The sequence below is a fragment of the Neodiprion virginianus genome, chromosome 3, assembly GCF_021901495.1.
Source record: "Neodiprion virginianus isolate iyNeoVirg1 chromosome 3, iyNeoVirg1.1, whole genome shotgun sequence".
In the NCBI taxonomy this organism is placed as follows: domain Eukaryota; kingdom Metazoa; phylum Arthropoda; class Insecta; order Hymenoptera; family Diprionidae; genus Neodiprion; species Neodiprion virginianus.
In genome coordinates, this window is record NC_060879.1 from 8,197,084 (window position 1) to 8,211,286 (window position 14,203).

The 14,203-nt window shown below is 38.3% G+C and overlaps 1 protein-coding gene across 5 annotated transcripts; it reads left to right on the forward strand.

Annotated features, from left to right (window-relative positions):
- The first annotated feature begins 1,332 nt into the window (after positions 1-1,332).
- Positions 1,333-14,074, forward strand: LOC124300984 (huntingtin). Of its 5 annotated transcripts, none has more exons than XM_046755546.1 (15): positions 1,333-1,627; positions 1,872-2,058; positions 2,999-3,277; positions 3,708-3,849; positions 4,197-4,766; positions 4,918-5,528; positions 5,643-5,956; positions 6,112-7,458; positions 7,678-11,734; positions 11,812-12,017; positions 12,105-12,279; positions 12,414-12,827; positions 13,251-13,411; positions 13,588-13,659; positions 13,742-14,074. In XM_046755546.1, the coding sequence occupies exons 1-15, from the start codon at positions 1,542-1,544 to the stop codon at positions 13,827-13,829; spliced, it is 8,709 nt and encodes a 2,902-aa protein (XP_046611502.1). In that variant the 5' UTR covers positions 1,333-1,541; the 3' UTR covers positions 13,830-14,074. The 5 variants fall into 5 exon arrangements, with proteins under 5 accessions (XP_046611502.1, XP_046611501.1, XP_046611503.1 ...); XM_046755545.1 differs by having other exon boundaries at positions 1,335-1,627; positions 13,572-13,659; XM_046755547.1 differs by lacking the exon at positions 3,708-3,849 and having other exon boundaries at positions 1,335-1,627; positions 2,983-3,277; positions 13,572-13,659.
- The last annotated feature ends 129 nt before the right edge of the window (positions 14,075-14,203 follow it).

The following is a 14,203-nucleotide window of genomic DNA, read 5'->3' on the forward strand; positions in this document are numbered from 1 at the left end:
CCGCAACCTTGGCAACATCTAAGGTTCCGACCATGGTCTTAGGCCGTGTTCGTAAATTGACTGACAGTACTGAAAATTCCCTACGACAGAGTCAAAGCTATTCATGAACTTGGAAGCGCAAAAGAGATGAAAGATTCCTGACAGTACTGTCAGTCAGTTTTTGAACACGGCCTTATAGACACGTCTGGGTACTCCGGCTGTAACTCCGTGCTCGAAAATGAAACCGATGTTGTGAATTTTCGCCGCTAGCGCTAGTGAGGAAGAGGCCTACTTAGGGTGTGTTCGGAATTCGACTGACCGTACTGTCAGTACTGAAAGTCTACAGTAGACGTCACTTGGACTATACCATTTTCAGTACTGACAGTACTTTCAGTCAATTTCCAAACACACCCTATATAGAGATCAGTGTACTATACACAGTAGAGATCAGTGGTGTTTACGGTTCCGGAGGTTCCGTACGCGAACAGGTCAAACCTGTTTCCGTCTCTCTCACACAGCCTGCATCTCTCTATTGCAGCGACACTCGTGGTCACTAGGCGAAACGATCGGTGCTTCAATAAGAGGACACCCCCACCACTGAAATTTTGACCGAATTGCCAGACCTGTGTGTAAGACCGTGATACAAATTATCCAGCATGAACTATAGAATCCTTTCCGAAAGTAGATCTGTAATGTGGAACAATACAGAGCACCACCTAGAGAGCATATCAGGGACACGACACGAAACCACTGTAGATAAATCAATTCATCGGATGATTCTGTTGGGCAAAACAATTGAATATCAATCCAATAGGTAAAATGATGAATACATCATTTTAATAATTAAACCATTTAGTCCAACAGCATCTATACCAATTTTGGAAATGAAACGTAACAATGTACAAAACATCAACCTTTACAAAGTCAGTAAGATTTCCAAGGAAGTGTCTAATAACGCCTCGAGGGCACGCGCGGCATCCAAGTTTATACCTATGTCATTGCTGGGTAGAGCGGCAACAAATATATTGCCAAGTTCGTTCTCTTGATATCAATACATTCATGACTTTCATGCGTCAATTATGGCCATAGTTATGGAGACTAGAGATAAGGAGTCCGAACGCAATGCTAGCCAAATGGTCGGTGAAACTGATGAACGATCCGCGGATTGTAACCGCCTGGCAGCGCTACCACCGCGGGCTTCGTCAGCGCGGTGATTTTGAATCGTCGATCCTCACGTATGTATTCTATTCGTAACCAGGCGCTGGTATCTCTTGCGGATACATCCCGAACTACAAGCTCTTTCATCACTTTCACGAACCACTTTTCGACGATTCCGCCATATGCGTTCGGATTCCTTTACTCTAGTCTCCATGGCCAGTCTTATACCTATGTGTATGATTGTGGCACCTGTCACATTAATGTCGGCTGTTGTTATGTTTAGCATTTTAAGGTAGATCACAAGTATATGAATTATTTCCAATATGTTAGTGATTAACAGCGGATGTGCTTGACGAATGATAAATATCTACGTATAATAACGCATAAAATATCCATTGACAACCATGGCTACGATTAACGGAATACTCAAAGCGGTGGATACATTGAAAAATTTGCAACTTCAAGATACTTCCCACGATTGTGCCGCCAGGTATTTTCATTATATGACCTTAAAAAATAAGCACTATTCAGCGTTTTCAAGCGCACTTCATGCACGTAAAATGCATACCTACTGTACACCCGTCCGTATATACGTCTTTTATGTAAACTTCTATATTGATTTTCGCGTCACAGGTATGCTTATATGCGATTAGAAATATTAGAGTTTGAATTGAGATTTCATCTTCCAATGAGGTTATGTCAACCAAAATGACAAATGTCCTTATTGTTTACAGAAAAAAAGAAAAAATCGCGTACTGCACCACTGTGGCAGACGGCATATGCTCTTCTGCCGCTAGACTCACTCCAAAATTTTCTCAAGTTCTTAACGTCGCTATAGAGACGCTGCTAATGCTTTGTGATGACTCGGAATCAGATGTCAGAATGGTTGCCGACGAATGCTTGAACAGGATAATACGAGGGGTATGCTGAAAATTTTAGTATACATTCGATGCAAACATATTCAGGGGATACATCATTAAGTTGTACCTTCTTTCAACTTTGAAGCATCTTCAAAATACTTGTCATACTTTAGGCAAAATGTACAGACCCCAGACCCAATTTTGCTTCCCATATTTGCCTTTAAATATTTTTAGGCTCTATGGGATACATGCATTTCAGACTTTGACAATTAGTTGAATTATTCTGTCACCCTCTAACATCAACATGGTGTCCAGCTCATTCGGAAAAACTGGTAAACATTGAGAGAACAGTTAGGGGTAGTCAGTTGATTTTGGCATAACGTTGTCTAAATGATAAAGAAAGTAACTATGCAGGCTGATCTTGATACAAAGTTTTGAAATTAACTGTAATGATAATGATTCCAATTGTTAGCATTAAACATAAATATTGGATGAATAAAGTAAAAGGTTCTGAAATTCAATGATTGTTTACATTTCATTGTAAATGTGAATTTTATAATGACTCACGTCATTCCATTTATTACATTTTATAATAAAAATTCAGGTTCATAAAATCTTGATTATGATAGAAGAAGTGGAATAGTCATTTGATCAAGTTAGTCAGGATTATTATATTTTACTGGAATCTTGCAGTAGAATTTAAAAACCGATTAAATTTAATTTTGCATTGTACGGTATACATAAGGTTTTAAAATTCTAAGAGGAAGTTAAGGAATTTGAAGAATAAGTTATTGCAAAATGAATAATGCTGTTATCGAAGATTTTGCATATTATCCAGTTGCATTGTGCAGTATTTTTACAAACTTTCTTGCCCAATGGTGAAAATGACTGAAAATTAATGATAAAAACTACAAGAAATTACTGAATTTGCTAGGCACCGAGGTTAAGTATATAACGAATTAATTCTGCTTCTATTTGATAATAGTTCTTCTTATTGTCAGGCTATGACAGATGGCAACATAGTGAAGGTACAAATCGTGTTATATTGCGAAATAAAAAAGAACGGTACTCCCCGAACATTAAGAACTGCACTATGGAGGTTCGCGCAGCTGGGGCACATGATCCGGCCGCTGAAAGGAAAGGCTTACGTGGCAAATCTGATACCTTGCATTGTAGCTATTGCTCAGCGTTCCGAAGAATCTGTTATCGAGACACTAGCCAATTCTTTACCATTGATTTTGAAAACTCTGGGGAATTTTACAACAGACAGCAATGTGAAGGTAAATAAATTGAAACAAAATACGAAATTTGTTCATCTGGATACTACGCCATATTTAAATGAGTGTGTTCTTTACTGACATATAGCCTTAGCAAATTTTAGAAAAAAAAATCTAGACTCTCGTCACAGTATAAAATAATCAATAAACGCGATTGCTGTGCAATTAATAATCGGCGATTCATGTCCCATTCATATAACAGACAATCTATATGGTAGTGTAGCTCATGTGTTTGAACCCGTATTAAACACAATGGCGAGCCTCTTTTCACATCAATATTTTGAATTGTCACCCAATTTCAGAGTATGCTTATCTTCCAGTAGATTAGACATCGCTTTATTTGCGAAATTGGCTTCGGTATATGCTATGAGGCCGACAGGATGTTAAATTGTCCCGTTGAACATTTGGTTTTCATGATAATTATAATTTTCAGACTCTACTCAATGCATTCTGTCAAAACATACCTTCAACACAGGCTGTATTCCGCAGAACAGCAGCTAATATGATTCTTACGACTTGCTTGAACTCTCGAAATCCTCAGGCTTTCTTATTGCACGTTTTACAGTATATGATAGGTGAGGAAGATTTTTTAATCACCTAATTTGCGTGTGACACTTTTGCTTCTAGATCAAACTGTAGCATTCTATGCTACATAGTCTATGAACCTTTGAGGCCATGAGTTTAAAATTTGGAATGCTAATGTAACAAATACACAGAGAGACAATTTAACAACCACAATCATTCCTTCAGCCTTTGGTTTTTGAAACAACTAAACTTTTTATCTTTGATACGCTGTTACATTAGTGCTACAAATTTGAACCTTGTATTTTCATCTGTGTTGTATCAAAATAAGGATATTATTAATTGTTAGGAAGTTTACCCTCTCAGAATCCTAAACGGAACTTACTTATCTCTTGATTAGATACTCTTGTGCCAATAACTGATGACGAAGACCGTGTTACAACGGTAATTGGAGTATTTGGCTGTTTAAGGATAATAATACCTCATATTGATGAAACATCAAATTTGAGCCAACCTGACGTCCCCCTTCATAGCTTTATACAGGTGTATGAGCTATGTCTACACTTTGCCAGGTGGCATTCCGATCACAATGTCGTCAATGCAGCGTTGGAGACCTTGGCTCAATTACTACAATTCCCTTTAAAAGAATTGGTTCCGATCTTGGTTTCCTGTCAAGGGATTACACGGAGCAGGATAGCAATGAATGAAAATACAGCGCGCCTTTCTTTGGGACCGATGAGTGGTTCCAATGTAACAATATCTGGAAGAAATTTGGATTCGACATTAAATCTTTTCGATCCAGATATTCCTGAAATTAAACCAACCGTAGAGAAATGGATTGTTGATTCGGAGAATGTATTACCAGTGATTCAACGACCCCATATCAAACAAGCCGACACCAATCAAGTCATAGGGAAAAAGGAAAAGTCTTTGGAGAATTACAGCAGCCTGATCATCGGATCTCTTGACAGTAAGATTATACCGATTTAATAGACACAACTAAAACAGCGATTGTGCTGACTATGTAGGAATAAAAATGATGTTCGTAGCATGATAATATAATCTCATACATTTGTGTGTTTCTTATGTAATGCATGTTGAAGTTAGAATATTACTTCAAGGTGAGGGAATCGAGGAAGAGAGCGACACTGGAAGTGATATTGGGAAGGCGGAGCGTTCGCCTGATCTTAGTTTGCCGAGTTTACAATCTAAAGAAGACGAGTACTTGGACGAGGTATCGTCGTCCGTAACATCTTTGCACAGAACATCGTCCGGAGTTCTATATCACGAATGTGACATAGGAATGTTCACGGACGCGGACGTACCACTAAAATATTGTTGTCGATACTTGGTGTCGTCATTTCTGCTGACTGGAATTCCTGGTCAATTGATACCTGACAAAATGTTTCGAGTTAGCGTTAAATCACTTGCTCTAACTTGCATTGGTCATATTTTACGACTTTATCCAAACATACTTTTATCAACAATTGGTAAAACGCCGAATAGCAATGCAGAACAACAATACATCAGCGATATATTACTTTTTGCTAATCATGTGGATCCTCAAATAAGAGGGAATGTTGCCATGGTAATTGGATATTTTCTGAAAGCTGTTTTCCGTCAATCTGGTGATAAATACAGAAATATGGAAATATTTCTAAGGTCAACCGTACCTGATAGAATGAAGGATAATATCTTGTCGTTAGATAATCTTACAGCGCTACTATTAGAGGTGAGCAGTTTTCTCCATTTTAAATATTCTAAAATTACATCTAAAGTGCTTCAATATGTACCCAATGCTAAAGACAAGAAAAGAAAACTATAATAAAGTGTGTGTTATTTATAGGGATTGAAGGACGAATCGGCTACAACATGCAGACAAACACTTTTAGCATTAAATCTATGTTTGACTGAACTGATAGAGTCGGCAAATAATAAGTATGCTTTACCAATTCTCAAAGCTCTGCCACTACTTGTTAAAAATCCATATTTTCTTGTTAAAATCAAGCTAGTCGAGGTTCTTAGCAATTTGCCATACACAACCGTCGAGTACGTAACAGGTGGTCCGCATTTTCAAAAAAATGTTATCTCGGTAATGGTTGAGTTATTGGGGGACCAAGATCAAAGGGTACGTCACGCTACAGCTACTGCTATTGTTCAGTAAGTAAGAAAATTTTAAGGTGGATACTTTCTTTCAATGATAAAAAGGGTTTTTATGGATCGATTTCTATTGTTCTGCAAATGTCTCAAGAGCTTCAACAGTATATTGAAATTTTCTGAAAAAGTAGAATAGTCTGACCACTATTTTTTTTCAGGATTGTTCCCTTGCTGTACTATCAACATCCGCACGAAAACACAGTGACAAGGAAGGCGTCTAAATTAACTGAAAGATATTTATCCGATATGATATCGAACCCATTAGAAAATTCATCTTTCCAAACAGGAAACAACTCATCGTTCAACAGTCTGCCAAAACCTTTCGATTCGTTATGTCAACAGGATGGAGATGAATATGACGAAAGAATAGAATCCGTACTATCGAGAATAATTAGTTTGCTTACGCAAAAACTGGTCGTAGGTTCGTCAAAGTACTTGAACTACGGGTGTTGTGAGACGCTTAGTTTACTCAGTGAAACATTCTTAACGACGATTTATCCAAGAGCCTGGGATTGTTTAATTCCAAAACCAATTGTCAAAAAGACATACAAGAGGTCCAACAGCCGTGGAGATACAATAAACGAAGCACAGCCAGCTGGAGGTCCTGTTGCACCCACAAGTAATGCATTGATATCCTTAACTGTGTCTTTTTTATCTTCGTCCCCGTTGAGCCTAGACCTTTCAACTCACAGACATTTGATGATTTTGGCTGGGAACTTGGCATCAGGAATGGCTGTGTGCAATTTAAAGCCAAATGAACCTGTGAACAAAAGTGATTCCGAACCAGTTAAATTGTGGAGCTTGTTCAAGGAGAAACAAATTCATCAGCATTTCGAACAGCTCTTGACGCATGTCGTCAGAATTCTCAATACTTTTGTACATGTTATTGATGAGGTACATTTGCAGCATCCGAATACTAAATCTGCTCTGCCACCTCTGCCAACTGCTCAGGCATTATCTCCTAAAAGGAAATTGATTTCCGATCAGAAATCTAAAGATAAAGAGGAAAAGACATCCAGCTCGAAGTTCGGTCGGGAACAAATGGGCGTTTTTACCAATTTTCCACATTATATGAAATTGTACGAGATTTTAAAGGCTGCTAATACAAATTATAAATCTACATTAGAATCCGAAGCAAGTAAAATGTATCTCTCACTGTTGAATGCGACGTTACAAGTGTTATCCCAAATCTTGGAAATAGCGACTATACATGAAGCTGGCAGGATAGCGGAAGAAATATTACATTATTTGCAAACAACGGTTATTTTGTCTCCAACAGCAACGGTCCAATGTGTACAGCAGCTGCTCAAATGTTTGTTTGGAAGTAACTTGAGCGTTCGATGGATAGACCCAGATTATCAGAAAAATTTCGAGAGAAGAAACATCTTTAGAGATGATTCCAAGGGTTTTTATACACAATGCTTTCAAACACCAGCAAGGCAAATGGCAGATATGATTAAAACTATCGGCAATAATTGTCGAAGTGGGAATGATCCTAGTTCTGGGTGAGTTTTTTAACGGCTTTGAGTTTGAAATTTTGTTAACTTTTCTGATATGACTCTGCTACAAACGACAGAGTAAATCCTGATTTAATTCTCAATGAAATCTGAGGTGTGAAAGTTTTCAAACAATTTTTATGAATAAAAGAAAAAAATAGTTCATTCCTTCAAAATTGTTCATAAGGTCAAACAATCGTTATTTATTTCTGTTATTGTTTATTACAGCTGGATAGGTCTCATTCAAAGAAAAGGGGACCGTAAAATGAGCTCAGTATTCAGAAGTTTGTCACGGTATCCCGATCAGAAAGCATCGGTTGCCTCATTTATTCGACTTTTCGAACCAATGGTCATCAAATCATTGAAACAATACACAGTCACAAGTTGCGTATCATTACAATGCAGAGTGTTGTTGTTGTTAAGTCAATTGGTACAACTACGGGTGAATTACTGTTTGTTGGACCAGGATCAGATATTTATTGGCTTCGTTCTAAAGCAGTTTGAATTTATCGAGGACGGATACATTCAGGAAACTGAAGAATTAATACCAAAAATATTTAACTTTCTTGTTCAGCTGTCTTATGAGAAATATCACTCCAAGGTGATAATTGGCATCCCGAAGATAATTCAGTTATGTGATGGACTCATGGCCAGTGGACAGTCACCTCTAACTCACTGCATCCCGGCTCTTGTACCTTTAATTGAAGACATATTTCTTATCAGGGGTTCAAGTTCAACGGTGGCAGAACAAAAGGAATTGGAAACAACCAGAGATGTTTTAGTATCTATGTTGCTAAGATTAGTTGAGTATCATCAAGTAATCCAATTGCTAGCCGCCTGTTTAACGGAATCAAGATACAGCAGCGATGGTAACGGTGAAGAAAAGTGGACACGATGGTCTAGGCTGACCATAGATTCAATTCTACCCGTTCTAGCTTCTGGTAAAGTCAGACTCGAGTCCAAGGAGGCTCACATCGCACTAGTCAAGCTTTTCTCAGCTGTGTCGCCAACAGTATTCAGACCGGTCGATCCGTTGCTCAAAGTATTGTTCATCCAAACACCAATGGCACAAGATTCCGTTCTGACTATGGAACGCTGGCTGGGAATGGTAAACGTGGTTTTACTTGCTTTAATATCATATGCCAAAGAAGAAGCCATGCTTGCTCGACTCTCGGATTTGAGCTTGTACAATGCCAACTTTTATTCTGGTTCTCTGTACACCTCAAAGGAACCAATGTCCGATCCGTTGAATGTGAGAAGTGCGTCCGCATACGACATTGCTCCAGAGAAAGTATTAGCCAGGTTCCTATTTAAAGTTATTGGCTTGATTACATCCAAGGTGTACGATCTAGTTGGTCTTATCAATTACAAAAACCACGATTGCTATCTGGGTGCTGCTAATTGTGTAGGAAGCGACAACTATTTGATACAACAATTTTCATTCTTTTTACAATTGAGTATTCACATGTTCGAGTCTGGTAGCCACTGTAAAGTTGCTAATGCCGCAATGCAAATGATGCAAGGGCGAAACGTAGTCCAGGAAGACAGGTTAATGTTAACCGAATTGAATTCTCTAATGCTCCAATTAGCGAGCAAATGTCCTATACTGACGTGCCAGTGGGCATATCTGATGACGCTTCTTAGTTACAGTGAAATGTACTTTTGGGAAGAGATTTTAGCCAAACAGTCACCAAATAATGCGGTACGTTCAACTCTCAGCAGGTACAACCCGAGTGCTGTGAACTCAGACCAAACAGAGCTAACGAGCAACCTGTGCAACATTAATGGAGAAATTGTAAGGAAAGGCAGCACCATACTATTCTGTGACTATGTATGTGAGAATATTAACGATGCCGAACCACTAACCTGGCTGTTGGTAAATCATATTGAGGAAACTATATCTCTCGCTAGAGAACCTCCAGTAAAAGAACTCCTGGCCGCGGCGGTCCATAGGAATCCGGCAGCGAGTGGTCTCCTTGTTCAGGCGATAGCTGCTAGGTGCTTAGATCTGTCAAAGCCTAGTTTTGTAAAAAGATTGCTTCAGTGCTTGGAAGGTACCCACCAGTCTCAAAGCGGAGCTCTAATTTTGGCAATGGTACCAAGACTACTCACTTCGAAACATTTAGCATTGTGTAGACTCGCGGCAAAAATTGCTAGTCGAAGGGCTGAAGTTTTGCTAACATTGAATACTGAGGATATTAGGACGCAGTTGCCTAGAGACGATTTCATAGAGATGATGAACATTTTGTTATCGACGAGATTGGCGAAGAAATATGGTAGCCTAGTTAGCTTGCTGAACAAACTCGGTGCTCAACACTACGATTTGTCACCGTTGGAATTAGAACAGCGTCGGCCTTTCAATCCGTCGAGCATCAAGGGTATCCAGCTTGATAGGAACTGGTTTTATCTTCAGACTAAACTTCGTTGTTGTCATAATAATAGAAAATACAGTTTACTAGAATCTGCTGAACTACTGGGTAATATGAACTATGAAGACTCTTTGCAAATTATGTCCTCTAATGATTTTAATTCAAAAATCGTCAAGGAGTGCTTCAAGTTGGGCATTAGATATACAGTTAAAAAATGTCAAGAGCTTGGATTCAGTAGAAACGGTGAAGAAACTGATATTGTGTTCGAAGAAAACGATCTCTACAAAGCAGCAAAGGAATGCTTACTGCAACATGTACAGAATATCAACGAACTCGTGCCTAAACAACGTGAAATTTTTCATCCCGTAGGTCGAGACATGAGTACTAAGGAGGCTAAATACGCAGCCAAACTTTCGGAGCTGATGAACGACAATGTTTACTGGAATACTTTGCTTACAATTATTCCATCCGTTACTGTATACATTGAAACATTACCAGTGCTAGTGAAATATGGTCTGTCAGAGATCGATACGAAATTCGAGGATGTTTTGGCAAAGTTCGGACTGCTCTGCTTTGAAGTGATACACTGGATGATTAAGGAATGTGAAAATGACAAGAGAAAATTAAACCCAGAAGAATTGGAGTCGGCATTAAGGTGCGCTGAGGTAGTATTGAAGAATCAGAATCTGCATAAAGCATTTGGCAGTAATCATTACTGGGTTTGTACTGCGTCAGCGACTTTGACAAGGATTGTTGAACATTTTTTGGCTTCTAATCAGCGTCTTCCAGTCGTCAACAGTTGCGGACTAAAACCAGCACTAGAAAATAATGAAACAAGACCTTACGCACAAGCCTGTATAGAAATGGCAATGCTTGTTGCTTGGCTGGAAAAATATCAAGGCGAGGGTACTCCGGATAACATTCCATTATTCTTATTCAATCCAATTAAAAGTCTGATTATAACTGTGAGCAGAGAACCTTTAGTCAATTCTTTTGTTCTCACTCCTCCGCTAGTTTGGAAGCATGGCTGGCACGTAGTCGGCTCAGGTCCCACCAAATGTCTTGTGCCGTTGTTATCTTCTGAGTCAAATTTGTTGCACGAAGTCGAAGTACTTGAACAGTTTATTTATCGATTGACATTGTTAGGATGGACCTCCAGGCTTCAGTTTGAGGAAACGTGGATGGCGTTGTTGAGTTTATTAAATATCACTCAAAATGAGGGCATGTCGTTCGATGAATTAGCTGTTTCCATTCAAGCGACTAGCTTGGCTGTTCAAGCTATAACCAATCTGTTGACCCAGACATTGCTTTTGCCGTGTCCCGGGAATCCGGTAAACAGCACTTTCATTCACCAGTCAAGAGATCCACAGCTTTCTGTGCATAAAATTAACTCTCAGAAACTGTACTTGATACAAGAAACCCTGATATCAAAGTTTGAGTATGTTAATGAATCCAAAAGTATGCATGGGTTGACGCTAGATCACATTTTTCGCCGAGGGAACATTGAACGGGTTTCTAACAGGCATCAATACAGTTACAGTCAGTTTTCTCTACCTTATTTATGGGCGTCATGCTCTCTGCACGAAGACAAACTCAGCTCTAGTGTTTTGGAGTTAAAGAAATATCGTAACAACGTTTTGGAGTCTTTATCTTTGGACCTAAATTCTTGTCTCCACTTTTTGCTGGAGCTCTACTCGTCATGGACTATGCCACGCGTAAACACACCCCTGAGATTATTAAACGAAGTGACCAAATCAATACTAGCTATCTCAGAATTATTTACCGAGAGATTTCAGTATCAATGGATGCTTGATACTTGCTTAGATTTGTCCAGGGTTCATCCAATCGAGAATGAAATCTTACATCAGTACCTCGTTATTGCAGTGTGTAAAGCTACTGCTGTTCTCACCCCACTAGTAAGTTTATTTGAACTCGAAAAATGTTAGACTTACTTACGATATGGAACCATTTACCACAGTAAATATTTTTATAGAATGGTGAAACTCTTGAAAAAGTGAAACGTTTGGTAGAGACAAGTTTAAAATCTGGTTTCCTGCCAGCCAGAGTCTTTGCCTTGCAAGGAACCCTTTATCTCTTGCAAAGTGCTGTATTTGCCGGCTGTGAAGAAACTATGAATATTATCCATCCATTAGCCATAGAGTATATTCAGAAGCACATAGATGCTCAAGATTCGCAAGGGTGAGACCTCATAGTCATATAAATATTCTCAAATTTCAAATCACATACGCTTCTCATATTCCGTATTCATATCATTATGTAATTTAGTGTTCTCAGCCAGAGTGAAGAGCATCAAGGAGTAATGTGGGCTCTAGTCTTTTTCCTGTTGGAGCATGCCGAAGATACGCCGCCAGACGCAGAAGCTCCGGCAGTGCTGGAACTGGTGCTTTCTCTGGTCAATACTCAAAATATTTCAACTTCTCTTCACCAAACGTTGTTACAAGTAAGCAGAAAGCATATTTTCTATTATCAATTACAATGGGAGTGGATTTTTCTATAATACAACGCGTACCATTGGTGTATAAAGATTGTATTGAGTTATTTGGTTCTTACTTTGTCATACATGCTTCATTTCAGGGTTTGGAGCGATTAGTTGCAACAAGGAGTGTAGTTGGTAAAGTTGCAGAACAAATTGTGAAAGTTGCAGTTGATAGACTGAAACAGGCGAGTCCGATTTTGGCATTACCTGCTTTGCAGTTACTGCTAACTTGTATGTATACTGGTGCAGCCGAGAAGTTGAACAATCCAGAGATTGAGGAACCTTTACCCGACGAGGAGCCTGAAGTATTGGTGCAGTCTATCGAAAGAACGTCTGCAATTTTTGATCGAATCAAAAAGGGATACCCTATGGAAGTCGAGGTGTTATGTGCAGTTCTACCAGGTGTTCTTGGCGATTTTTTCCCACCCTGGGAAATTCTCACCAAAGTAATTGGGGAATTTTTATCACCTCAACAACCTCATCCCAGATTATTATCTGCTGTTGTTTTCCAGGTGAGTAGTTTTATACTAGAATCAAATGCTATTACTTTATTAATACTACACCTTACCAGAGTAATCGAAATTGTTTCAAACAAACAAAATATATAATACTCGATTCAAAGTTGAACAAAGCACAGGACTAGAAAGTAACGGTTTTTAAATCAGATTAGTAACTGAGCCATGTAATTTGGCCAGTTGTAATTTTTGTTATTAGACCTCAGATTTTTACAAAATTTTTATTTTTTAAATATTATTATAGATTTGCAATGTATGCGCTACATCAATAATTATCATTTATCTTCAAGCGACCTCGTGTACTAGCATGGGTATAGTACTAGTTCTTTATAATATTGTGCTAGTTTCTTCGAAGCCTTGATGATGTGAATAAAATTTTCCTTCGTGATGGATAATAAAGATTAAATTCTAATCTCTAAGGTATGTGAAAGAGCTTGCAACAGCGCACAACTGGGACTACTGCAGGAATGGGTAGTTTTCAGCTTACCAAACTTCATACAGAGTTTACCAATCGCAATGTCAACGTGGTGTTTGTCCTGTTTCTTTATTAGTGCATCGACAAATCCCTGGCTCAGAGCATTGTATCCTTTTCGTTCTTGACGAAGAATAATAAACTATTCTATTCTACAATGTCAGCTGAAGCTGATCTGAGCGATTTTAAAGTTCGTTTATCATTCAAGACTAACTAATTGCATGAATATATTTTCGTTTTAAAAATATTTCTTAACTTTGTAAATGAAGCTTTCCACATGTACAGTCAAGAATTGGAAAGTACGAATACGAGGATAAAAAAATTCTCTGCATATCGGCAGCTGATTTTTACCAGAAGGTAGGTAGGATGCACAGTTACATTTCATTAATGTTACCAAGATAGCTTTTTACCTTTAATATTTTTCAAATTCGAAAACTAGCTCTCAAACACTAATCAAAAGATGGCATTCGTTGAGACTTTTGAAACAGCGGCAAAGGAACCAGGCACTCCATTCAGTGATATTTTAGCATCTCTATAACTGGTGTTAATCACTGGGCTTCCTACCTCGACATGACGTAAAAGAATTTAAAAACTAAATGGGTATTTAAATAAATATTATATGTTCGTTTCACTGTACAGTACGAAATTTTATGCGCAATGTTACTGAAGCTGTTATTGATTTTAGATTTATATGTATATAATTATCATTATATTTATTGATGCGCGTCGACAAAAGGAGAAAGTAACAATAAATTTTATTTTGTAATCAAAACTTGTTGTGCTAATACCGAATGACGGCAATAATCTTCCTCGAAATCCGTCCAATTTTTCACTCTAATATTCATGGCTAACAATGTGAAATTCAATAGCTAAATGCGCGCAGCTACCAAAATTATTATCA

Coding starts and splice junctions, on each gene's coding strand:
- LOC124300984 (XM_046755545.1), top strand. CDS start 1,542: ATGGCTACGATTAACGGAATACTCAAAGCGGTGGATACATTGAAAAAT. Junction 5,529..5,642: donor TTACAGCGCTACTATTAGAG/GTGAGCAGTTTT, acceptor TGTTATTTATAG/GGATTGAAGGACGAATCGGC. Junction 7,459..7,677: donor GGGAATGATCCTAGTTCTGG/GTGAGTTTTTTA, acceptor TGTTTATTACAG/CTGGATAGGTCTCATTCAAA.